This window comes from Schistocerca piceifrons, chromosome 4, assembly GCF_021461385.2.
Source record: "Schistocerca piceifrons isolate TAMUIC-IGC-003096 chromosome 4, iqSchPice1.1, whole genome shotgun sequence".
Lineage (NCBI taxonomy): Eukaryota > Metazoa > Arthropoda > Insecta > Orthoptera > Acrididae > Schistocerca > Schistocerca piceifrons.
The window spans coordinates 63,592,845-63,620,780 of record NC_060141.1 but is presented as its reverse complement, the minus strand read 5'-3'; the positions used below and the strand labels follow the sequence as shown (position 1 = coordinate 63,620,780).

Sequence of the window (27,936 nt, the reverse complement as noted above, 5' to 3'; positions counted from 1 at the left end):
GTATCTGAAGCTACTTCCAAGAAGCCCTCCTGAAAAGCTCCTAAAGAGCAGTGACAGGTTAAACCATCCAAGAAGAAGACTGGTAAAAAACTAAGAAATGGGACACTCCCAAACAGTTCTGAAACTGAGGACGAGGTGGAGATTCTGGCATCCCCCAAGGAGCTAGATCTCCCTGATGCCTCAGACACAACAGTGCTGGACACCACCACTCGACAGGTGGCAGCAGGTGACCCTGAACATAAACTACCTCTCCTTCCCTTCATGCCTTCCGAGATGACTGACAGTGCATCCTCCTGTGGAACTGTTTTCCTCCACCTCCCTTAGTTACAACAACTTTTAAGAGTTACACATGCTTTTTGTGTTGCCCTTGAGGAAACCTGGTTTACTGCAGTGTTGAACCCTTGCCCTTCGTGGCTAATGGGATACTATAAAAACCATACTGACCGACAGAATGTCAGGTGGAGTCCTACATCTATGTCCTTACCTCTGTCTTTAGCAAACCTGTGCCTCCTCAAACACCTTATACGCTGTGGCTGTCAGGGTGAGGACAACACAGGACATTACCATCTGTAACATCTACCTTCCTCTAGATGGTGAAATGCCGCACCATGTATTGGGTGCACTCATTTACCAACTCTCCCCAGCTTTTCCACTTCTGGGTGATTTTAACGCCCATAACCCTTTGTAGGGTGTAACCAGTATTGCTGGCCGTGGTAAAGATGCTGAAAATCTACTAACTTAACTCGACCTTTGCCTCCCAAATACAGGTACCCCCACCCATTTCAGTGTGGCGCATGGCACATATTGGCCATTGATCTCTCAGTTTGCAGTCCTGGCCTCCTCCCATCCATCCACTGGAGAGCTCATGACAACTTGCGTGGTGGTGACCACTTTCCACTCTTCCTGCCTCTCCCACAGCGTCACTCACGTGGACACTTGCCCAGATGGGCTCTTACCAAGGCTGACTGGGAGGCTTTCACCTCTGCTACCACTGCTGAATCTCTGTTGCATGACAATGTCAATGAGCACTACAACCATTGATGCCACAGCTGAATCGGCAATCCCTTGTTCCTAAGATTGCACCCAGTGGAAGTCAGTGCCTTAATGGTCAGTGGAAGTCACTGCGGCAATTAGAGACCATAGATAGACCCTCCAATGTCATAAACACCACTCGTCGCTGAAGCACCTCATTGCCTTCAAACGGCTTGAGCTCGGGTCCATCAACTCACCAACCAATGCAAGCAGGAGTATTGGGAATGATACATCTTCAACACTGGAACATGAACCTCTCCTTCCCAGGTTTGGAGTGAGCTCAGATGCCTCTAGGGTCATCAAACCCATACAGGTAAACCTGGAATTTCCACACAGGTAGTTGTATCTGCCGATCCAGATGTAATTGCAGAACGTCTTGCCGAGCATTATGCTCGCACCTGTGCATCTGAGAATTAATGCCCCTCCTTTTGTCTCCTCAAACAGTGGGTGGGAATGACAGCATCTGTCTTTTGCTCGATGCCACCCTGAGGCATATAATGCTCCCTTCAGTGAGTGGGAATTTCTCAGTGCCCTTGCCAACTGTCTTGAAAAATCTCATCGACCAGACCTCATCCATTCCCAAATGATAAAACATCAGTCAGTGGATTAACAGCACCACCTCCTTGCCATCTTCAACCGCATCTGGAGCGATGATGAATTCTTGTGGCAATGACGGGAAAGCATAATCGTTCCAGTGCTAAAGCCTGATAAGAAATCACTGGATGTGGATAGCTATTGTCCTATCAGACTCTCCAACGTTCTGTGCAACCTGCTCGAATGTACGGTGAGCTGGAAGTTGAGTTGGCTCCTTGATTCTTGGAGCCTTCTGGCTCCGTCCTAGTGCGATTTTCACCAAGGGCGCTCCACCACTGACGACTTGGTCCACCTGGAGTCTGCCATCCCAGCGACAATACCTTATTGACATCTTTTTTGACCTGACAAAAGCCTATGATACTGCATGGCGACACCACATCCTTGCTACTCTGCACAAGTGGGGTTTCTGACACCTGCTCCTGAGATTCTTGTTGCTCCGCACTTTCCAAGTTCAAGTTGGTGCTTCCCTCAGATCGCCCCGTATCCAAAAGAATGGGGTCCTACAGGGCTCTGCCCTGAGTACCCCCTCTTTTTAATTGCCGTTAATGGTCTCGCACTAGCAGTGGGGTCCTCAGTATCTCTCCTCCTACATACTAACCATTTTTGTATTTCCTTCTGCTCCTCTGCTATTTGTGTTGCTGAACATTGACTGCAGGGAACCATGCAAAAGGCACAGTCGTGGGACCTCACTCGTGGCTTTCAGTTTTCAGCCACCAAGACATGGGTGATGCACTTCTGCCATCATCGTACTGTCCATCCCCATCCAGAACTTTACCTCGATGACCAACTACTTAATGTAGTGGAGACTTACCACTTTTCGGGACTGGTCTTCGACATCCACTTAACTTGGCATCCCCATCTTCGTCAGCTTAAGGAAAAGTGCTGAGGCATCTTAATATTATTTGATGCCTGGATCACACCAACAGGGGTGCTGATTGCCCTACACTGCTGCAGCTGTACAAAGCCCTTATGCAGTCCTGTCTTGACTGTGGGAGCTTAGTGTATGGTTCAGAATCACCCTCAGTGTTGCAGCTGCTGGACTCTATACACCACTGTGGTGTTGTGCTTGTGACAGGAGCCTTTTGAACCAGTCCAGTGAACAGCCTCCTCATAGAAGCTAGCTTTCCTCCATTACAGATTAGGCGAGAGCAACTGCTTGCGAATTATACCGCCCACATTCATAGTTTGCTTCACCAGCCATATTACCGTTTCCCTTCCCCTGACACGGCAGTTCACGTACTGCAATGGTGGCCTAGATCAGGGATTCCAATTGCAGTCCATGACTGGTCACTTCTTGTTGTCCTTAACGCTTTCCCTCTACCAGCTTTTGTGTGGGTCCACTAATGTATGCCTCCATAGTCCACGACTCGGCCAAAGCGTCGTCTGGACCTATTGCGAGGTTCAAAGAGCTCAGTTCCACCTGAGGCCCTGCTCCAGCAATTTTTCTCTATTCTAGGTGAGTTCCAGGGATCAGAAATAGTCTACACTGATGGCTCGATGGTTGATGGTCATGTTGACTTTGCTTACACTCACATTGGTCGTACTGAACAGTGCTCCTTGCCAGATGGCTGCAGTGTTTTCACTGCAAAGTTGGTAGCCATCTCTCACACTCTTGAGCACATCTGCTCCTGGGCAGGTGAGTCCTTTGTCATCTGTAGTGACTCCTTAAGCAGCCTACAAGCCCTCGGCCAGTGCTTCCCTCACCATCTTTTGGTAATGACTATCCAGGGATCACTTTAATGCCTTCAGAAACAGTGGACATTCTGTGTGCTTCATTTGGACCCCAGGACATGTCGGGATCCTTGGAAATGAACTTGCTGACAGGCTACCAGTAAACCAACTCTGGAGATCGCTTGCCGAAGACTGATGTCTGATTGGTCTTCCTCCGTAAAGCTTTTGGAGATCTGGGATACAGTACACCAAATAAGTTACGTGTTATCATGGTGGCACTCATCTGTGTGAGCCACTCACAGGGGCTCCATTGTCCTTTCGCAGCTCCGCATTAGCCATACATGGATAACTCATGGTCACTTCCTCCATCGCGAGGTTCCCACATGACTGTCATCCACATCTTGTTAGACTGCCCAATTTTAGCAGCTCTGCGGTGGATTTTTAACCTTCCAGCCACACTGCCAGCAGTGTTGGGAGACAATGCCTCAATGGCTGATGTTGGTTTATGATTTATTCACGAGGGTGGGTGTCTGGCCTTCCCTCCCAGGCCTCCACCCTCCCAGCATTTTGTCTTACTCTCTCTTTCTTTGCTGTTTGTTTGCCTTGGTATTTGTTATTTCCCTATCTGTGTTCCTCTACCATTGTCTTATAGGCTGGAGATTTTGGTGTGTTGCAGAGTGGCTGGCTCATCCTTTTTTTATTTCTGTGATCAACCAGCCCATGCCATCTGCTATATTATTTTAATACCTTCCACTACTTTTTCCTTTTAGTGTGTGTTTTGCCCTTTTAGTTAGCTTCTTTCGATTTCTCCTTCAGTGTGGTTTGAAGTTAGTTTTAAGCGTTTTACTTTCCGTGACTCCTCTCAGGAATATTTTAAACCTGAAACCTGTTTGAATGTGGAAAAAGGGACTGATGACACTGTAACTTGGTCCCTTTACTCTCCAAACGAACCAACAAACTGCGCCACAATCTTTGCCCCTTTCCCTTTACTGCAGCCTCCCCTCCTGTCCGCTACACATTTGGTTGTAGCGGAGTCATTGCAAAGTAAAAATTTGTACATTAAAACCACAATTCCAGATCGGCCTGATCCCTGAACACAATTCACGGGACATCAATGCTGAAAGACAACTCTCAACTTCGAGGAAGAAGCTAAGGGCACATATAAACAAATAAAAATTAGTGAAAGTTCTTATTAATTTTACTGATAAACTACTACTGAGAGACTTATTATTTACAGTTCCTGCTACAAGGCACAACAGCAGCATAATTAATCAAGTAAGAATCTGTTGTTTGCAGTTAAGATCATCACAGTTTTAGGTATATGTGAAGTTCACTTACTTGTGGTCTTCACGGTGCTGCTTTTGACAAGATGATGTCAAGCAACTCCCTGCCTCATGTGATATTGTTCCTCACTTAAATTTTTGGAATGAAGTTTGTCATGCACAGGGTCAGTAATTTTCAAGGCTTTGAGAGATGAAAAATAAATGGTTCTAAAATCTTTTGTGACTGTAATATTTCGAGCAAATAAAAAAATTCTGAATCATTGCTACAGAGTTAGTCAGTTACTAAAATGTTCTTCAGCAAATTAGTGAATTTACAGGTCATTTCATGAGATAGTAGTGGTCTCTTCCTCTTATTGTGCTGCAAATGGCAACTGTCATTGTGTTTGAGCCTAGTACTCATGCAGCCTAGACTTTATGAGCTGACTTAGCCCACAATTGTAGCTGGACTCTCCAATATGGTGACAGAAGCATTGCCTGTAATGGCAGAGTCAGGTGAAGCCTAAGTTGCATACTCCTTTGTTACATCACATCGCAGAACTTCTGCGGGCTGCAATGTACCACCCAAGTACTGTATTGTGCTTTCGTGTCTGGCAACCTTCTGCGGGGTGCATTCACAAGCCTTTCCATCACTCCTGCCCCCAACAAGAAACATTCTCATTGGTCGGTTTTTGACATTCTTATTTACATAATATTTTTATAGGTACTTCATAATATTATAGAAACTTGGTTTGTAATTTCTGTGTTTAAAATATAACATTACACTCTTATCTAGTGATAAATATAACAGTTTGAGAGGTTATAAACTAACTTAATGAAATGCTGTTGGACTCTACCCCTCAATTTTTTCAACAACAAGTTTCTAGTCCAAGCTTAGGGGTATTTGCCCCTCTGCATCTTTGCTACATAAAAGACTTGAAGACATCCCACCTTTGTGCCTTGAATACAGTATTGCACCACATTTGATAACTTTGAGAAAAAATGTTATCCCCATTTCTCAGAACTGTTAAATGTGTCTCGAGACTTATTTCATGTTATAGAAAATGTGTTTGAATCACTTGTAAATTTTTCCCAATTTTACATCCATAAAGGTTCTGGGGGGCCATGTTGGGGATTTGAAATCTGTGAATAGACTCCAGAATGGAATTTTTTCATTGAAACAAATTCACCTCTACAAGCTACTGCCCTACTTAGAAATGACATGCTAAGGGAGTGTCCAATTGCAGAAGATCTGCACAAAACCCTCAGTTTCAGCAGGGGTTTTGTGGAATGCAAATATCTTACGTACATCCGACATCAGACCTGTAGAAAGAGTGAGAAGATTGCAGAGTATCAGACATACACAGTATAATAAAATGCATAAACAGAGGGATGGAAAAACAGTGAGTTCCATTTTTGCCATTGACAGTCCAAAATTGCCTAGAAAGATTAAAACAGTATTTATCCTTTCCAATGTACAACTCGGTATCCTGAATCTCATGTGTTGTGACAGTTACTAGAAGTTCACACAATAGTTGCATGTGGAAGCAAACCAACCTGTGGAAAAATTAGACCACTCTTGCAAGATCCAGGAACGCCATCCAGGTCCCCTCAATTTCGCATCATTTGGTCTAGTAGTCACTTATTGAAAGACTGTCGTGTGTTTTCCCAAGGGAAATAAATCAAGAGCTAAGGTCAGTGAACAGTATTATCATGAAGCAAGGAAGGCATGTAAAATATTGGAGCCCCCAGTGTTTGATATGTTTCCTTCTATTCTCAATAAAATTGTCACAAAGGTTACCTGTGTTTTGATGAAACACATTTTAAGATGTCTACACACCTATGCTAAGGTACTATTGTCCACCCTAAGGGACTGACCTTGGTAGTGACAAGTTCACATTGAGTCTCTGTCGGTCCAAATTGGGGTTGCTGTATTTGTTAATGAATCATACCACTCTTTGCCAGTTCCACATGTTACTGAATTAAAAGCAGTTACTGTCAGCATGTATGCATATATGAAAGTAACGGAGTGCTCTTTATAACTGCCAATGCATGATCCTATGGACAAGGGGCTTTTGAAGACATTCACAGTCAACTTACTTCTTTAGTCCTCTTTGTTAAAGATTTCAAGACATGTAACATGTTGCCAGGTAAAATGGTGTCCCCCAAAGGGAGTATTTTAAGTGTAAACCTTTTTGCAGCAGCTGTTAGCAGCATTTCATCTGTGTTAAGGAAGCCTCTAAAAAGGTTCACTATTTGCATATGATTTAGTGATCTGCTTTTCATCCATTCCTTTAAGCATAACACGACAGTTACAACTGACCAGTTACAGCCATACCTGTTTGCCATCCTTCTGTACCATACTACACTAGAAACAAATATTAACTGAAAAGACTGTCTAACAGTTAATTTTGTGTATGATGTAAACGTATTTCTCTTTTTCATGAAATAATTTAATTGTATAGATAAAAAATGTATTCACCAGGTGGTGGCAGAACTCACACATAAGTCAGTTGTAACTGGTGAGCTTTTGGAGCCAGTGGCTCCTTCTTCAGGTAGAAGGGTTGAAGGGGAAGGAAGAGGGCTCAAGGAAAAGGACTGTAAAGGTCTAGGAAAAGGGGTAGATTTTGGGAAAGTCACCCAGAAATGCGGATCAGGGGAGACTTACTGCACAGGTTGAGTAGGAAAGACTGATTATTGGGGACTACATTGGACAAGATTTGAAAAACTGAGAGCTTAAAGGTGGAAGACACAGTAATATGCAAACAGAGATTACTGCTGAAACATCATGCATGAGTGAATAAGAGTGAAAAGCTAAGTGCATTGTAGGTAACAGAGGTGGGAGGGGGCAGTGAAAAATAGACGGGTAAGACAATGAAAGATGTAGAAAACTAAAACAGAAAAGGGTAGTTGATATAAAGAAACACTTAGAAGAAATTAACGTAAATCAAAGCCAGGAGGGTAGCGAGAACCAAGGACATGTTATAGTACTAGTTTCCACGTGCGGAGTTCTGAGAAACCGGTGTCTGGGGGAAGAATCCAGATGGCACATGTTATGAAACAGGTGCCGAGATCACGTTGCAGAGTGTGCTGTGCAACCGGATATTGAGAGTTGCCGGTATACACCCTCTGCCGATGTCTATTCAGCCTATTAGATAATTTGGTGGTATTCATGCCTATGTAGAAGGCCGAACAGTGTTTACGTAACAGCTGGTATATGAGTGTGTTGTTTCACAGGTGGCTCCCCCTTTTATAGTATATGTTTTTCCAGTTACAGGACTGCTATAGGCGGTGGTAGGAGGATGCATAGAGCAAGTCTTGCAGGGGGAAGATCTCAGGGGTAGGACTCATAGAGTAGGGAGAGGGTGTTGAGGTAGCATAGGGTCTGACAAAAATATTGTGAAGACTGGGAGGGCGATAAAAGCTACTCTAGGTGTGGTGGGCAAAATTTCGGACCGAATGGATCTCATTTCAGGGCACGATTTTAGGAAGTCATGGCCTTGTTGAAGTAGCTGATTAACACATTCCAGATCAGGATAATACTGAGTCACCAGTGCTGTGTTCTGAAGTTGTTTTTTGGAGGGATCAGCAATACCAGGATTGGATGTGATGGCCCAGGAAATCTGCTTTTTAACTAGGCTGGAGGTGTAATTACGTGCAGTGAAGGCTGAGGTGAGAATGATGGAGTGTTGCTGTAAAGAGTATGCATTCGAACAAATACGTTTGCTTTGGATGCCAAGGCAGTACAGAAGGGGGGGGGGGGGGGAAGACATTTGACATGGAAAGGATGGCAACTGTCAAAATGTAAATGCTGTTGTTCGTTGGTAGGTTTACTGTGGATGGAAGTGTGTAGCTGACCTTCGGTGAGGACGAGATCAAGAGATCAACATCAAGGAAAGTGGCATGGGATTTGAAATAGGACCATGTGAAATTTAATTGGGAGAAGGTATTCAGAGATTCCAGGAATTTTAACAGGTCAGCCTCACCATGAGTCCACATGGTAAAGCTGTCATCAATGTATCTAAAGAAAACCAGGGGCTGACGACTTATGGATCCCGGGAAAGTGCCCTCCAAGTAACCCATGAAGAGGTGGGCATAGGAAGGAGCCATCTTGGTTCCAGTGGCCATACCCCTGATCTGTTTGTATGTCTGCCACTCAAAGGTGAAGTAGTTATTGGTAAGTATAATCCTGATTAAGGTTAGTAGGAAGGATGACATAAGTTTGGAATCAGGTGGGTGCTAACTGAGGAAATGTTTAGCAGCAGACAGACCATGTTCATGGGGTTGTTGGTCTAGAGGGAGGTGGCATCAATGGTGACAAGCAAGGTGTGTGGTGGGAGTGGGACTGGCACGAATTTCAAACGATCTAGGAAATGGTTGGTATCATTGACATAGGAAGGGAGTCAAAGCAGGATCAGTTGTAGGTGTTGATTAACTAAGGCATATTTACGTTCAGTGGGTGCTTTGAAGCCAGCAACTATAGGACGACCAGGATGGTTGGGTTTGTCGATCTTAGGAAGAAGGTAAAAAGTGGGTTTGTGTGGTTTGGGTGGGGTGAGAAGTTCTATGGATTGGGGTGTTAGTCCTTGTGGGGGGCCTTAGGTGTTAAGGAGGGACTGCAGGTCAGTTTGAATCACAGGGATGAGATCTTGATGGCATACACTGTATGTAGGGGTGTCAAACAGCTGCATAGACCTTTGCTAATGTATTTCTGTTGGTCATATACTACAGTGGTAGATCCTTTTTCTGCTGGGAGGGTAATGATGGAGTCATGAGCTTTCCAGGAGCATAGAGCCTGGCATTCTGCAGAGGACAGGTTAGGCTCGTGTTGTGGGGACCTGAGGAAGGGTTGTGAAGCAATGCTGGATGTGAGGAATTATTGGGAGGCATGTAAGGGGTGCTTTTTAGGTAGTGGTGATGCAACAAGTGGGGATCGTGGCCTGAACTGTTCAAGGCAGGGTTCAATATCAGGTTTGCTGTTGGAAAGTTTTTGGGATTTGGTTGCGAAGTGATATTTCCAATGGATGTTATGCATGAAGGAAAGGAGGTCCTCCAGCAAAGCAGCATGATCAATTTCAGGTTTAGAGCTGAAAGTAAGACACTTAGAAAACACAGATAATTCAGGAGGAGAGGGTGCTTTAGATGAGAAGTTAAGGACACTGTACTGCTGTGACTGGTTCTTGTGATTATGGGTTATTCTTGGTCTGGGAGGCAGTGGTGAAGGCTGTGGGATGTTAAGGGAGTTAGCCAAGCTCAGTTTGTAGGATAGGAGTGGTGGTTAATGATGTGGCTGTTTAGGGAGCTGCAGAAGGACATGAAGGGAAACACTACTGTCCAGGTAGTTCAGGAGAAGGTGGGATAGCTTTTTAGGTTGAAGTGTGGCATGTTGTTGCAGTTTGAAGTTGGTTTGATGGATGACACCACATGAGGGGCAGATAATTGCAGGATTTTGTAGAAGGAGAGAAGTCCGGTAAAATGGACATTGGCTGATGAGGCATATAGGTCAAAGATTAGCTGCATAAGAGCAAGAGATTGGTGTATTTGAAATTGTAAAAGAGCCTGGTGTAGATTAGGATTACATACAGAAACAGGGACTTTCAGTGTTAGGCCTTTTGGAGTAACTCCAAGGGTGTATACTGGCGACTCACGATATCCTGTTGCAGAGCATGCTCTACAACGTGACAATTGTGGCCTCAGTGACTGTTTCACCACACGTGTCATCTGGATTCTTCTCCCAGACACCAATTTCTCAGAAGTCCGCAGGTGGGAACTAGCACTATAACATATCCTTGGTTCTCACCACCCAACTGGCCTTAATTTAAGTTAATTTCTGCTGTCTCAGCATTTTTTCACAGTAACTAGTCTTTGCTTTACTCTGTTTTAGTTTTCTAAGTTTTTCATTGTCTTACCCGTCTACTTTTCACTGCCTCCTCTCACCTCTGTTACGTACAATGCACTTAGCTTTTCACTCTTATTAACTCATGCGTGACATTTACACAGTAATCTCTGTCTGTGTATTACCCTGTCTTCCATCTTTAAGCTCTCAGGTTTTCAAATCTCGTCCGATGTAGACCTCCAACAGTCAGTCATTCCTTCTCATACTGTGTGGTAAGTCTCCCCTGACCCGCAGTTCTGGGTGACTTTCCCAAAATTGACCCTTTTCCTAGACCTCTGCAATCCTTTTCCTGGAGCCCTCTTCCTCCCCCTTCAACTCTTCTGCCTGAAGGAGGAGCCACTGGCTCCAAAAGCTTGTCAATTACAACCGTCTTTTATGTGTGAGTTCTTCCACAGTTTGGTAAGTAGGTTTTTTTATCTATCCGATTAAATTATTTTGTCAATAATTGATTGTTTTCTTTTTCATGAAAGTTTTACTTGACATTGTCAATCTACATTTTGCTGCACAAATAGCCAAATGTGCTCATAGCTTTAACAGTCCGCCCCGGTAGCTGAGTGGTCAGCGTGACAGACTGTCAATCCTAAGGGCCCGGGTTCGATTCCCGGCTGGGTCGGAAATTTTCTCCGCTCAGGGACTGGGTGTTGTATTGTCCTAATCATCATCATTTCATCCCCATCGACGCGCAGGTCGCCGAAGTTGGCGTCAAATCGAAAGACCTGCACCAGGCGAACGGCCTACCCGACGGGAGGCCCTAGCCACACGACATTTCCATTTTTTATAGCTTTAACACTTGACTTAATTTGGCTGCACTCCATTACCTTTGTTTCAATATAAGCTCTTTTCAGACACTACATACTCTGTTCATCTGATCTCCCAAGTCCTTTGGCTTCTCTGCCAATGCCAATGGAAAGTAGTTTTTTTTATTTCGTCTCCCTGAACTTTAATTCCCTTTTCAAATTTCTCCTTATTTTACTTTGCACCTATCTCAACAAATTACTTTCTTTGATGTCCTTTGCCTCTCAAAACTGGTGTCCATATGCTCCACGAGCTGTAAATAACTTTCACTGTGTGTGTTTTATCCCTGATAACTTCAGAATTCCAAAGAGCATATTCTGGTCAATACTTTCCGAAGCTCAAATATGCTAATAATGTTTTTAGTCTCCCTTGTAGGATGAATCTTAGTGTCAGTATAACCTCGTGGCTTTAGAAGAGTTTCTTCAGAACTCTAATCTTTCTCCATTTCAGTTTCTGTCAATCATTCTATCTTTCTGTATGTAATTTGTGATTTTATTTTATTTTGTAGCCATGTCTTATAAACTGATAATTCAGTGATGTTCACACTTGTCATCTTCAGTATTAAGATTATAACTTCATTTTTGAAGTCTGAGGGTATTTTGCCCATCTTATATATATTGCATACAAAATGGTAGAGTCTTTTTTATTGATAAGTCTCCCAAGAATCGTAATATCCTGAAGCAGTGTGATCTAATCCAGGTGCATTACCAACATATACTTCAAGGTGGATGGTCCCTCATAAAGTTTTGCACATTACAATCATTCTCATCATACTGATCTCAAATTCCTTATATCAACAATGGAAACTCCAGTTAGGAACATCAACAATGTATGGAAAGACAATTTTCTACTTACCATAAAGAAGATGTGTCAAGTTGCAGACAGGCACAATTAAAAGACACTCACATAAAGCTGTTGACCACAACCTTTGTCAGTAAGAGATAACTTATGCACACCATTCACACCCACACGAGCAAGCACACCTCATGGATACACGACTGCCTACTCCATCACTCCATGTGCAGATCTGTGATAACTTTAAAATTCCAGACAGTGTATTGTCGTCAGTACTTTCTGAAACTTCAATATGCCACAAATTCCAACCTGAGACGCTGGAGTTGGTGGTCGTGTGTGCATGAGATGTGCTTTTGTGTGTGTGTGTGTGTGTGTGTGTGTGTGTGTGTGTGTGTAAGCTTTATATGTATTTTAATTGTGCCTATCTGCAACTTGATGTGCCTTCATTATGGTAAGTAGCAATCTGTCTTTTCTTACATTGTTCAAATTCTTTGTAAATTGTCGTACATACTCATTATGAAAGATCGGCATTTAACTTATCTTCTGGCTTAACCATTTGCAGAAAGGCAAGAGAATCAGTATATACACACATTGATTTGTGTTTCTTTTCTCACTTTTTCGCATTTTCAGTTTGTGTCTATAAACTGCTTTCTTTCGGCTGCACAAGCAGTTCCTAAAATTTCAACAGCTAACCTTGCCTCCTTAATCAGGGTTGCCAGAAGTTCTGGAAATCTGGGAATTTGAGACATGTCAGGGAAATATCAAGGAAATTTGAAAGAAACACTGGAAAAATATCATTTATGTTTACTGAGATGTCGTGCACTGTCGCTGGCTGGGTGCAGCTAAGTACATGCACTGCTTTCCTGCTCCCTCATTCTTACTGCTTCTTCCCTTCTACCCTTCCCCTCAGTTTGCAGTCAGTGCTGCCACCGCTAGCCTAGCAGCTGCCGACGAGAGTAAGGGAGGTGTGGGGAGTGGTTTGTTTGGATCTGATTCTCAGAGACTATTGATACAACGGCCAGAGACAGCAGTCATGTGTGCATGAGTTGTGTCTGACTGATGATGTGAGAATGTGCGTGCTCTCGTTTTCTGATAAATGCCATGGCCGAAAATTTAGTTGTGAGAGTTTGATAGTCTTTTCTACATACCGATCTGTGGCTCAGCGATCATCTTCATGGTGATTTGTTACCTATCCTTATTAGTACTGATTCAGAGTATTTGTGAAAGTTTTCTGTTGCTCGGATAGATCACCGCAGTCTCATTTCATCAACATAGTGTCTGTGACACGTGAATAGCTGGCACACAAATGGACTTCCGCAACGGGCCAAACCGCACCCCATTTCTGTGGGTATCTCTCACAGAACGGGCCTGTCAATCTGAAGCCCATCATTTTCCACTAATGTGCAGGCCCTGCTTGTCAGATCTAGTCACATCGGTCTGCACGCAGGCCGAGTCTGTTTGTGTGTGGCTTAATGCGGCGGATTTTCACCGTGGGCCCAGGACTGTGGTGCTCCTCGACAGGCCGTAGGCCACAGGCAACAGATTTCAGAAACTGCTGTCTTACGGCAGGTACATTGTACAGTGTGGCATTTTATAGACATTTTATATATTGTAGTACATGTGGCACTTTGAAAATAGTCCATGTATTAGAAAGTATGGACGATAAGAAGAAGAAAATTGTGGCAGTCACTGGCAGTTTGTACGCTATGTACTCATATATTTCTCGAAAGAAAAATCACACAATGCTTGTAAAATGAAATGATTGTGTGGCATTGATGGCCAGGATGCCCCATCCAGAGATGTTTGGCCATCGAGTTGCAAGTCCTCATTCAGGTGTCGGCTGCCAGGTTGCAAGTCTTCATTCCAATGACACCACATTCACTAACTTGCATGTCGGTGATCATGAAATAATGATGAGAACAACACAACACCCAGTCCACGAGTGGAGAAAATCTCCAGCACTCTTGGGAATTGAATCCGGACCCGATGCATGGTAGGTAAACACATTACCACTCAGCTAAGCAGGCAGACACACAATACCACTAAAATAATAGAGATAACACAGTGTGTAATAACTGACAATAATGAACATAATAGAACCAACATTTTTTTTGGCAGTCATCTATAATGTTGGTTTACACAACTCTTCCGTGCCTTATACACTTCTTGCAGGAGGCCTACATTAGTCTGAGGTTACTTCTGAAATCAGCGAAGGTATTTTAAAGCTGTCTTGCGACTCCAAGGAAATGCGTATTTTTGCCACCAAATGTGTTTTGTTTTACTGAAATAAAATAACATCAGTGGTCTTAATGAAACACACATACCATTTGGCTTGCTTTCTCCTTCTAAATACAGTTCATTACAAAATATGGTGTTAGTACTTAAGATCTTTGCTCATGCATTTAGAAATACAGAAGTTCCTACATTTTTTTGGTCAACTTATGTCTTTCTCACCCTTGATATCTCAAAATTTTTCAGGGAAAAATGCTAAAACTTGTCTAGAAATCAGGGAAATATCTGGGAATTTCACTTAGGGAAACTTCTGGCAACCGTGATTATTGAAGAGATTAGTCCCTATTTCTCATCTCACATTTGTATTCTCTCACTATGCATATCTCCTGCATTTTTTGCAACTACTTTATTATATCTATTTACAGATTATACAATTTGTTATAAGAGTTAGTATAACTTGTGATAAATCAACTGTCAAGCTTACATAAATCTCTCACAGTTTGACTGTGATTTTTTTTTCAGCATCTCTCAGTGCACGCAGATTTCACATTTACTTGTACATCATAATTAAACTGTTCCAGGCAAAATACAAAACATATGGTCAAGTGTTTTGATGTGCGTAGTTAAGACATGCTAGTAAATTGTGGCCGCATTGGTAATTAAGTTCCCTTGACCATTGGTGAGCCGTAAATTCTATTTGCAGAAATTGAGTATCTAACTCATTTTGCCTCATCATGAATCTCAATTTGTTCTGAATAAAAAATGTGGAATAAAATGTTACAAAGGAGAACAACTGGAAAAAGAATATGAACTTGGAGAATTAATTTTTAAGTGTCGCAAATGAAACTTTCACTGCAGCTGAAATTGTGCGAAAATCAAAATTCCATCTGATTGAAACTCATTTTGTGTTTGCCGTATTCACCATTATTCATGGTCTGATGCCTGGGTAAATAATATGAGCTGCATGTTCTTGCATGTTTTTTAAACTATTAATATGGAATGTATACACATTTTTATTAATAATTCTTAAAGTGGCCATTAATCTGTTGTGATCTTACACACATAAAAAAAAGTTTTGCATCATCCCTGTTCCCAGAACACCTGAAGATGGACATTGACTGTGGATATTGTATCACAGACACAGTCCCTTTGGCTGTTCAGAGATGGCACTAAACCCACCCAAAGATGTAAACAACCATGCATGAGCAACGCCTATTAGATGGAGGGGGTCCAACAACCGATCAGTTCCAGTCATTCCACCAGGAAGGATGTACACGGCTTGTATTGTCTGTAGTTCAACCATGCCTAGACGGTCAATACCGCAGTTGGATCGCATCCGCATTGTTACTTAATGCCAGGAAGGGTTCTCAACAAGGGAAGTGTCCAAGTGTCTCAGAGTGAACCCAAGCGATGTTGTTTGGACATGGAGGAGATACAGAGAGACAGGAACTGTCGATGAGATGCCTCGCTCAGGCCGCCCAAGGGCTACTACTGCAGTGGATGACTGCTGCCTACGGATTATGGCTCAGAGGAATCCTGACAGCAACGCCACCATGTTGAATAATGCTTTTCTTGCAGCCACAGAACGTCATGTTACAACTCAAACAGTGCGCAGTAGGCTGCATGATGCACAACTTCACTCCCGACGTCCATGGCGAGATCCATCTTGGCAACCACGACACCATGCAGCGCGGTACAGATGGACTCAACAACATGCCGAGTGGACCGCACAGGATTGGCATCACATACTCTTCACTGATGAGTGTCGCATATGCCTTCAACCAGACAATCGTCAGAGGCGTGTTTGGAGGCAACCCGGTCAGGGCGAACGCCTTAGACACACCGTTCAGCGAGTGCAGCAAGGTGGAGGTTCCCTGCTGTTTTGGGGTGGACCACCACCTCTGAAGGTCTCGCTGTATGGTGGTACAACAAGCAAAGTGTGTTTTTCATGGGCAGTAAAAAGGGCAGAAATGATATTTATGTTGATCTCTATTCCAATTTTCTGTACAGGTTCTGGAACTCTCAGAACTGAGGTGATGCACAACTTTTTTTGATGTGTGTGTTTCCTGCTGGCATATTCTGTTCTCGCAGTGCCCATTGATAGAATCATTTCTCAAAGGATATCTATGACTCTTCAGAGATTTCTTACTGTGTTGAAAATATATGCTGGAAGTGACACCTTACATCTTTAGTAACAGTATGTTAGTCTTATAGTAATCTTAACTAATACTGGTGACAAGGATTGAGTGTAATTTTTTTCCTCCTTTAATACTTTCTTCAGGAATCACATCTACCTAAAAGGAAGTCAACTGCAGAATGAAATATTTTCCATTTCACCCCTTGTATTGTGGATTAGTTGCTTGCGATCCATAGTTCCTTTCAAACTTCATACTCTCTGTCAGACCCTCGTCTCCCCACTTAGTTAGTTAACTGCATGTCTGGTATCAAGCTGTTCCCATCCACCATGGCACCTCACATTCTTTTACTGTGGGCACACAGTAGCTAAACAGTGTGCTTTCTTCTGGCTATCTCGGAAGACTTTAATGTGGATCACTGCATTTCATAGACAGTACTCCACCTACTAAGCTATACACAGACATAATGGAAAGGAATTATGATCCTAATTTATGCAGTTTGTTAGTATTGTTAGTTACATACACACATCCTCTTATCATCCAGTTTCTGTAATATGATGTAGATGTGAAGCATTAAGGAAGTTAATGTTCATATGTTCAGCTGGAAACCAATCTCTGTTCTCTGTTGTAAGGGAAGAAGTAAGATGGCCATTTAAAGAGAGCAAGAGTTGGTCATAGAAGGATTTCCTGTATTTTATAATGCTCCTCTCAACCTTCTAGAGTACATAAATAAATCTGGACACTTCAGAGAATGAGACTTTTTTGTCCTGTGGAAAGATGATACATCAGATTGGTTCGAAAGATATAGTACATAATTGTGGAATATCTCACTTTTTAGTGACGTATGACTGTCACAGAAATGGTAGGCTCAGCTTAAATTGATACTGTCCATTTTCAGTTTGTAAGATGGACTTGTCCATGGCACCAGTACTGGACACAGTAATAGTATAAGCCACAACTTGCCAACTTGAACGAGTTCAGTTCACCATTTTACTACTTTCTCCATGCTCATCACTTGTAGACTCTGAACAAGTACTCATGTGGGTTTAAAGGATGTTTCATTAAGACTGAAGCTTAAAAAACACTCAGCATATAAACTGTGCTTTATTTTCAAGATTAGAAATTGCAGTTATGTTCTGAACAAAATATTGTTCAAATGTCCACCATGACTTTGAACACACACACACACACACACACACACACACACACACACACACACACACACAATGGCTTCAATAGTAAATCGCTCTGTCCAGCATCAGTGGTCTGTGATAGCTTGACGAATGTTTTCCTCCAATGTTCCGAAGTTTATGGCTTGTCAGCATAGACCTGGGTGTTGATGTAACCGCAGCCAGTTTGTGGATGCACGTGTTTAGATGATTCAGTTGCCCAACTTCTCCCTCAGTAAATCGGACATAGCATCATGTGTGTGACACATAGCACCATCCTGTTGGAACTACATGTTTTCAACATCTGTGGTCTCAAGTTATGCCCATAGAAATTCAAATAACATGGTTCTGTAGTAGTCGCCAGTGGTTTTTCTTTCATCATCTCAAAATAAAGGAAGTGCAATGACGCCAAAACGCTATCAATCACACCACACAGTGAGTTTTTCTGAATGCGATGGCACCTCACGGATAATTTGTGGGTTCTTCCCGCTCCAATAACAACAATTTTGTGTATTCACAAAGCCACTGAGGCAAAAATGCTCCTTGCCTGAGAAAATGATTTTTCCGGTGAAATTAATATCAGAATCCAACTGTTGTGTGGCTCAATCAGCAAATTCACGATACAGTCTGTGATCATTTGACCTCAGCTCTTGAGTCAATACAACTTAAAATGGATGCAAACCCAAATCCTTTTACAAGGTTCTCCAGGTTGATGTCTCAGATAGGCACAACCTTTGAGTTCATATTGAAACTGACACACTTGGCTCTTCCTCAGTATTGGCCACTATTGCTGTGATATTTTCCACACTTCACGCTTTACATTGTCTTCTTGGTAGCTTCTGGTTGTACAGATTGAAATCTCTCTCAATTGTGGCCATAGTACAGCATAAGCCTGACTGGAGAAACGTAGGTGGTGACGTAATTCTCCGGTGAACAAACGGTGAGTAACCACAACTGAGCTGTCACTTTGGTGAAATTTTTTGATGATTTCCAAGTATTCAAGAAGCATGAGCTCTTGCATGGGGTAACAGCAAATTGTACTGGATATTTCCACACATGAAAGTGCACAAAAAATATATTAGAAACTGGAAATTATCATTTTAAAAGTATTAGTCTTAATGGAAGTTCCTTTATATGGCTCTGTAAATTTCTGTATGTAATGATGACAGGATTTCATTGTTTGTTTGAAATAATTAATAAGATTTGTTAAATATTTTAACAAATACAACCTGCTGAGCACCAAACGTGTAAGAGTTTCAAGTAATGAAATATCATAAGAAAATTTGATGGAAAAGAAAGCATTAATTATTAATTTATTGCCTGGAATCGTAAGATGATATTGCACCTTCTGTTTAATTATTCTTTTTGCTGTAATGTAACATTCCAAAAACTGAAATTAGATAATTGCGGAGCTATGCTAATTGTATTTCAGTGGTATGTTCATCAGTTACTTATTGTTTTCATGTACCTACTCTTGTTGTTACTATCACAACCATTTAAGAATTCACTGTAATTATTTGCAGGATTGGATTCAGAAGCTGTCTGTTCTTTACATGCTGCCTTAGAGATGAAAAATAGTGGAAAACATGAAAAAGCATTGAAGTTATTTGAACATGCTGTTGCTCTTGCTCCGAAGCATCCTGATATTTTAAACCATTATGGTGAATTTTTAGAACAAACTCAAAATGATGTTGTAATGGCTGATCAGTTGTACTTTAGAGCACTAACTGTATCACCTAGCCATTCAGGAGCCCTGGCTAATAGACAACGAACAGCTCGTATTGTTGAAGAAATGGATCGACTTACTTTAGGAAGAATTGATGAAAAACGTGATCGACTGTCGGCAATTCCAGATTCTAATTCAGCTTTTCGCCGTGCTAAAAAAGAAGCATATTTTCAGGTAATGTTGTTTTATTTATTGTTTATACTTTTGACCAGCAGAAAAGGAAAAAAAGTTCAGTCAATATAGAAGTTAGCTAGTTTCAAAACATCTCTTGTGTTCCCACTTTTGTGTGGACATTAAATTGAATATTGTGTGTTTGCCACATGGGCTCAAAAAGTTGTAATACGTTTTTAAAGGGATAGTCCTGTGCCACAAGTGCTGTGCAGAGTATAGGTATTTGTATCAGTGTACTCAGAAAAATAGCTTTATTAATAGTAGAAAAATTTACTCATTCCCATCTTGCCCTTTATATCTGTTTACCTGATTGTTGCTCCTCCTTCACAGAGGGGTAAATAGTCCAAATTTAGCATTACCCAAGAAACATCACAGGAAGGTGCACTAACATATAATGTACTTACAAATGTTTTTAAGTTTGTGAGGAACAAAGGGATTCCATTCTATTTGGGTTAGCTTCCAGGTGCAACCAGTAAGATTTGAAAACTGCTGAGATGCAACACAATTAATGTTAGTCTGTAATTACATCTAATGTGCTTTATGCTCTTCCACGATTTTTGAAGCTTACTGAGAGTCATGCCTCACAGTTTAAAATTATAATCACTGTTGTTTGGGAATTTTCTTCTTCTTCTCTTCTCCTTCAGATAAACTGTTACACAAAGACAATATCTTTGCTGATCTTTGAGAAAAATTACTTTTTCCCCCCTCATGCATTAATTCATTAATTAGTAATCAAATTGTAATATGAGTAAAATTTCGAGTTTCTTGATTTAAAACATTGTACACAGTAAATTTGAATAAAAATGCCTTCAGTCACAATTTTTTTCGCATTATTAAATTACACAATGTATTTTGGGCTCTGTAAGCCCATCTTCAGGTGCAAATTGTCTAATACCTAATTTATATTTGCACTTGAGTTAGATGAAATGCATTTTCTGAACAAACAAGGAAGAACATTTTTAACCTTTTGATGTCAGCATACATTGGTTTATTCATACTGTTGTCGTACACCATGTCACTCAAGGTGTATGTTTGTGCAAAACTCCTTGTATGAAAAAACCAACTTATGCTGACCTCAAAAGATTAAAAATGTTCTTCCCTCTTCGTTCAGAAAATGCATTTCACCTCACTCCAGAGCAAATGTAAATTATATATTAGAGGAATTGCACCTGAAGATGGATCCACAGGGTCTAAAATGCATTGTGCAAGTTAATAAAATACGAAAAAAATGAAACTCAAGGCATTTTAATTCAAACTTTATATGTATGGAGTACAATCTCATTCAAACCTGCAAAATATGGATAAAAATGGAAAAACCTTTTATTAATTAAGAAAAAGAAAACACAAAACTGTAAAAAAAAGGAAGAATGTCATTCACTTGGATGAGTCTTGTTTCATACAGTTTCCTAGTTCTGGAATTTATACCTAACGTATCCTGTTCCAAGTCATCAATGGAGACTTCTTGGTGCCAAAGGTGAAGCATGGTGGGGGTTCATTGATTGTTTGGGCAGTTATATTGCAGTATTCCTTGACCCCTGTGGTTACTTTGCAAGCTGGCATTACTGCAAAGGGTTGTTAAATATTTTGGGTAATCAGAGCCACCCCATGGTACAGTTTTTGTTCCTCAATGGTGATGTTGTATTCCAAGATGACAGGACCACAGTTAACTCACTCTCATTGTCCAGGACTGGTTTTGTGAGCACGAGAATGAATAGTTGCAACACCCTTGACCACCACAGCCACCATACTCAATATTATTGAGCTTTTGTGGTCTGCTTTGGAGAGAAGGGTGCATGATACCTATCCACCTCTATCATCGTGACCTGAACTTGCCATTATTTTACAAGAAGAATGGATAATATTCCCTTGAAAACCATACAGGACCTGCATTTATCCTCTCCAAGACAACCGGAAGCTGTTTTTCTACACTATAGTATAATCCTGCACCACATGGGTAATTACCATGTAGACAACCAAAATGCAAGACCTGTCCCATACACCCACCGACCACCTTTTACTGCTGTCCATTAACAACCATTTCTTACCCTATAAAAGCAGTCTTGAGATATACCAGATATGCTGCAATTATTGTGCAGCATTATATGTGGGCAAAACATGTTACCAACTGTCTACTGGCAGCTGTCCAGTTGCCAAACATGCTGCACACCACAATGAAAATGACTTCAGCAGCTGTTCTACTGCACCAGCCATTTGGATACCTCCTTCCAACATTAGTTTCTCTGAATTCGGAGGCGGAAATTGTGTTTCCAGCATGCCCTACATTCTCATAATCCTCTTGGCCCAAACCTCTGCTAACCTGTTTCTCTCTGCCTCACCTTAACTTTTGCCCTTCCCTTTCCTCTTCTGTCATTGTCTGCACCAGACTGTGTTCTGATTTTTCCCACCACTGCCCCCCCCCCCCCTCCACCGCCCCATCTTTTGGGTGAGGACAACTTCCTGGGTGCGTTTTCCACCATGCACTTTGCAGTGTCGCTTCCTGCATTAACAATGACCATGGACTTCTTTGCACCTGATATCCAACACGGTATCCAGTCCATTGTGGTGGGGCCGCCATGTACCCTGCTGGTTGTAGCCTTGTAACCACACTGGGATCGCTCTGCTGATGCCTGCACCATTAACTCTCCACTTATGCCAAGGGGTAGATGCACATCCCCCTGGCAATGGCCTTCCTACCAGGTGGCCTTTGCTGTGGCTGGGTGGCGCCCGTGGGGATGGCCCTTGGTTGGAGTGGGTGGCATCAGGACGGATGACATGGGATGAAGCATAGTCCATTGTCTCTTGCTGGTGGTGAATCACCAGTCTCTAAGCATTCACTAGCTCAATTCAACGCACAGAAGTACGACTGCAAATCATTCCCATCACTGGCCGCACCATGGGAGGAATGTCAGCCTAAGGATGGCAGCGGATCTTATTTGCCCTGGTACCTTGTATGTTCGAGAGCTGATGGGGAATCTTTCATGATGATGAAGCCTCAGCTTTTTGTTGAGCATTTAGAGGACAAGTTTAGGGTGGTGGAGGGATTGTCCAAAATGAGATCTGGATCAGTCTTGATCAAAACAGCATCTTCTGCCCAGTCACGGACATTACTCACTTGTAACAAACTGGGGGATGTTTGTGTATCCATCACACCCCATAAGAGCTTAAATATGGTCAAGGGTATAAAATTTCACAGGGACCTTTTTCTGCAGTCTGATAATGAGCTGCGCCCCAATTTAGAGTGGTGAGGTGTACATCTCATCTGGCGTGTCCATCAGGGTCCGAGGGATAATCAGGTTGCCACCAGTGCCTTCATCTTGGCCTTCGAGGGTGATACATTGCCCGAGAAGATCAAGGTGATGGTTTACCGCTGCGGCATAAGGCCCTATATCCCTCCCCCGATGCAGTGCTTTAAGTGCTGGAAGTTTGGCGATATGTCTTCCTGCTGCACTTCCAGCATCACATGTCGAGATTGTAGAAATCCATCACATCCCAATACTCCCATCAGTGTCAACTGCTAGCCAGACTGCAGGATTTTACAGAAATAGAGAAAAATCATAGAATATAAGACCCGGGACTGACTGACCTACACTGAGGCTAAGAGAAAATTTGAACACCTACATCCTGTATGTGTGACATCATCTTACGCCGCCGCTACAACAGTTCCGGCCCCATCAGCTCCGCCAACCCCAGTAACCTCTCAGACCTAGAAGAATACACCTACACCTGCCTCCTTGATGGTGGGGAGCATTTCCCTCCTTGTTTCTCCTGCACCATCTACTTCAGGAGCAACACCCACTCCCCCCCCCCCCCCCCCTCCCCAAACCATCAGGGATGTCCGTCCTCATTTCTAAGCCGGACAAGTAAGTCTTCTTCGGCTTCTCTCGCTAGGGAGGGGTCCCTTGGGTCACTCTCATCCCAGGTTTCTGCTGGTGGGAAAGAAAACACCCTCCTGTGGCTGAAGAGCTCAAAAGCAGCCGGTCATAGGCCTTCATGCTCATCCTCAGTCCTGGAGACTGAGTCAGTGAAGTCCTCCCAGCCAGGGAAACACAAGGAGCAGCAAGACAAATCCAAAAAGAAGACCCCTAAGACCAAGGAAATTGCAGTGGCACCCACACCACCACTACCTACAAGCTCTGCATCTGAGGATGCGATGGAGATTCTGGCATCAGCTGAGGACCTAGATCTTGAAATTGCGTGCTTATAGGATATTGTCTCAGTTATGTGGTTGGATTCATGATTTCCTGTCAGAGAGGTCAAAGTTTGTAGTAATTGACGGAAAGTCATTAAGTGAGACAGAAGCGATTTCTGGTGTTCCGCAAGGTAGTTTTATAGCCCCTCTGCTGTTCCTTATCTATATAAATGATTTAGGAGATGAATATTAGCAGCCATCTTAGGTTGTTTGCAGGTAATGCTGTCATTTATCATCTAGAAAGTCATCAGAAGATGAAAACAAATTGCAAAACGATTTGCAGTGTGGAAATTGGCAATTGACTCTAAATAAAGAATCGTGTGAGGTCATCCACATGAATGCTAAAAGGAATCCGTTAAACTTGTGTTACACAATAAATCAGTGAAATCTAAATGCCATAAATTCAACTAAATACATAGGAATTACAATTACAAACAGCTTAAATTGGAAAGAACACATAGAAAATATTGTAGGGAAGACAAACCAAAGACTGCTTTTTATTGGCAGAATGTAAAATATTTACTAAAGAGATTACATACACTATGCTTGTACATCCTCTTTTGGGATACTGTTGTGCAGTTTGAGATCCTTACCAGATAGGATTGACAGAGTAAACTGAGAAAGTTCAAAGAAGAGCAGCACATTTTGTATTATTGTGAAATAGGGGAGAGAGAGTCACTGACACGAGACAGGATTTGGGGTGAATGTAATTAAAAAAAGGCATTTTTTGTAGTAACAGAATCTTCTCACAATATTTCAGTCACCATCTTTCTCCGCCGAATGTGAAAATATTTTGTTGATGCTCACCTACATAGGAAGAAACGATCATAATAATAAAATAAGGGAAATCAGAATTGGCACATAAAGCTGTAGGTGTTCGTTTTTTCTGTGCACTGTTTGAGATTGGAATAATAAAGAATTATTGTGAAGGTGCCATGCACTTTGTTGTAATACTTTGCAGAGTACCCATGTAGATGTAGATGTAGACAGCAGCTCCTCGTGGTGTGGCAGCTAAGTAAATTCCTCACTGCTCCGAATTCACCTGCATACCATACTGTTACTCTTCTGTCTCTGGAATACCTTTACTCCAATCACACACAAACAAGCCCATTTGGGATCTACATGCAGCATATGAAGGAATCATTTGGTGTAAAGCAAGTACAACCCCAACTTCAGGGTTTTAAGCACTCTCCACCCTGGTTACTGCAATGGCCCAGATTAATTTTAGGTTTAGTGCAGTACAGGATAGGTTTCACTCCTGGTTATGTCTTTAATACTTTATTTGATGACGAGCACCTCAACTCTGTATCTGTATTTATGGATGGATATAAACTCTGTTAGTTGCTCTTTAGTTTCCCCTGATCATGTCCTCAAGGTCCTACTGCCTCAAGACTTTACATGGAATTATATGCAATATAGCAGGCATGGAGAAGATGCAACATGTTTAAAGTGCTGAATTTCTTTTCTCATCTGATTCCCTTAGTGCCTTTAATTCTCTACTGTGCTTGCAGCAGGTAAACTACCCAGCAGGTAAACTAATCCAGATTACCCAGGACGCTTTCCTTCAATACAATGGCTGGGGAAAGAGGTATCCTTCTGCTGGGTGCCAGGGCACATGGGTATTGTAGGGAACAAAATGCCGGATATAGCAGCCAAGGAGGTATGTTGCGATCCTCAGTTAGTTCAGTGTGCCATCCCCCTGTATGCCATTGCCTCACTGTTGAGGTACAGAGTCATACATTGATGGGAAGAGGAATGGCTGGAAATGACAGTTAATAAGCTTGTCCAGTAAAGTCCACAGCTGCCTACCTCCTTACAGCCTTGCAGGTGGGATGAGGTCCTCCTTTCTCATTTTCGCATAGGCCACAGGCCTATGACACTTCGGTTTTTGCTCCGGCAACAGGTGTGGCATGGTTTAATAGATTGTGTTTTATTTTTGGACCAAAAGACAGCAGGTCATTTGCCGACATATGTGCACTCTGTTTTAGCTAACAATGAAACGAATGTGGTACGACTTTTAAGGTTTTGTGAATTGTTCAGTTTGCTCAGTAAAATCATAGGCCAATGTTTTTAATGTGTTGTTGAGTTGGCTGGTTCATCCACATTTTTGCTAAATGAACAGCCAGCTACACATTCCTGTGAATCTGTTTTAGGTTCACTCTTGTCTTCCTTAGTTTTACTTGACGGTTTTAGAACATATGAACACTTTTAATGCTATCTTCCTGGATGTGAGCTAGTGTGATTGTGCAGATGATAATGGATGAGACTGGGTAAAAGTGAGTGCTATTTTATCTTTGACTGATTTTTATCCAGTTTTATCGCATTTCCTCCATTTCAACCACATTTGTTTCTACTGATTTTGTAAGGATGCTGATAACCTCGTTGTGCAGCACCCTTAACACACACACACACACACACACACACACACACACACACACACACACAAATTCACCAGCAGTTGATTCGTTTTTGTTGGATATTAGTGTGTGTTTTTATCGGTAGTTGAACTTCTTATTACTGTGGAGAACATTGCTATAATTTCTGAATTCATGGCTAGAATTGACAGATCAAGGAGTGAGAGCTTAACTTATTTGTTTCGCACAGAATGCATTCATTGTTATATTTGCCTCAGTTTATTCTCAGGACAGTATTCTACTCTGTTGTAGGCCAAGAATTAACGAAGTATATACATAGCACCCACGCAGGTACCTCCTCTTGCAAAGTTTCCCATCTTGAAGACACACATTGCCCATTGTGCTGGTTCCACACATAAAACTAAATAATAAATCCAGACTGTACTTGTGCTGTCCTGTTTAATCATTGGTTTTATTATTTTTCTCTTTTATGAGCATCAGTCATCAGTAAGGCACATGTAGGGATACACAGTGCTCTTCCAGAGTGATATGTAACACTACAACAAGTAGTTTAAAATGATTTTTCTTTCATACTTGTTAATTAGAAGTATCCTTCTGCCTCAAATTTCATTCAGTTCTTGTGATCAGTGATGCTACAACAGCTTTGTAGACAGTGATTCCTGACTCCGTGTTCATCGAATTGAGAAGTTTGAGTCTTTTTGTTACTAACAAATCAGCAAGTTCCCCTAAAGGGTGAGCTTTCTCATCAACTGCTTCGAGTAAATTTCAGAAAATACATTTAGTACAGCATCATAAGATTCTTAGTCCTTGCCTTTGTTTCCCTGTCTGTAGGTGGCGGAGTGGAATCTCCCCTTATCACTGTGGCATGATTGGGAAGGTAATTAGTGACATTTTCCAGGCATACTCAGAAATATTCCACAACTTTGATACTTGATGTAGTAATAACCAATTACTATTTTAGGCTAGTATTAGCTACTTATTTTCACTTGGATACCTTGCATTCTGATTCTGTCTTTATCTCATTAGAAATTAGTGTTTTGCGCAGCAGTAAATACATCACCACCATTGGTACGCATCCTACCCTTTCGAGATAAACTGCATTCCACAGTTAATATTTCATTGATATTTACTTTGAATTTCAGCCAATTTTCTGTTACTAGTATTAAATGTGTGGTGTTACTGTTAATGAGTGACCTTCGTTATGGGACAGTACCTTGAATGTTCTTTTTCTGATCTAAGATGATACTTATTCCATATCACAACTACTGCAGCCCTCAACGAACCATGGAACAAGGTGAGGAGGGAAGCGACGTGCCTCAGTGATACAGGCAGCCGTACCATAGGTGCAACTACAACAGTGGGGTACCAATAAAGTGACCAGACAAACAGGGGGTTCCTGAACAGGGGTAAGAGCCTTTTCCGTAGTCTGGGCAATTGTCTGATATGGCTTTGCAACATTATGCAACGTGGCATAGTTATACTGGTGCTGAGTACAGCTGAATGCGAGGTGAAACCAAAGCTGTTATTTTTTTCTTAGGGCTCGCAGCTCTGCTACATGGTGGAATAAAAGTGGAATCAACTTGGGTAAAATAATCCAGAGGTAAAATAATCTCCCATTCTGATCTGCAGGCATGGCTACAAAGAAGGATGTAGCCATCAGGAAAAACAAAACTGGCGCCCTGGGTTGGAGCACGAAATGTTAGAACTCTTAGCTGGGCTGTGAGGTTACACGAATTTAAAAAGGGCAATGGATAGGTCGAAGTCAAATATAGTGCAGATTAGCAAGTGTGGTAGCTTGAATAATAGACCTTCTGGTCAGGTCAGAACAGGGTTTTCAACGCCAAATCCAATACGACGCGGGAGTTGGCCTAATAATGAATAAGCAAGTAGTAATGTC

General features: G+C 42.0%; 1 protein-coding gene across 1 annotated transcript in view; it reads left to right on the top strand.

Annotated features, from left to right (window-relative positions):
- Positions 1–27,936, top strand: part of LOC124794890 (protein adenylyltransferase Fic-like) — a 91,985-nt gene that overhangs the window by 24,978 nt on the left and 39,071 nt on the right. The window contains exon 2 of the mRNA XM_047258587.1: positions 19,102–19,478. Coding sequence (XP_047114543.1) covers positions 19,102–19,478 — 377 coding nt within the window. The remainder of the gene's footprint in view (positions 1–19,101; positions 19,479–27,936) is intronic.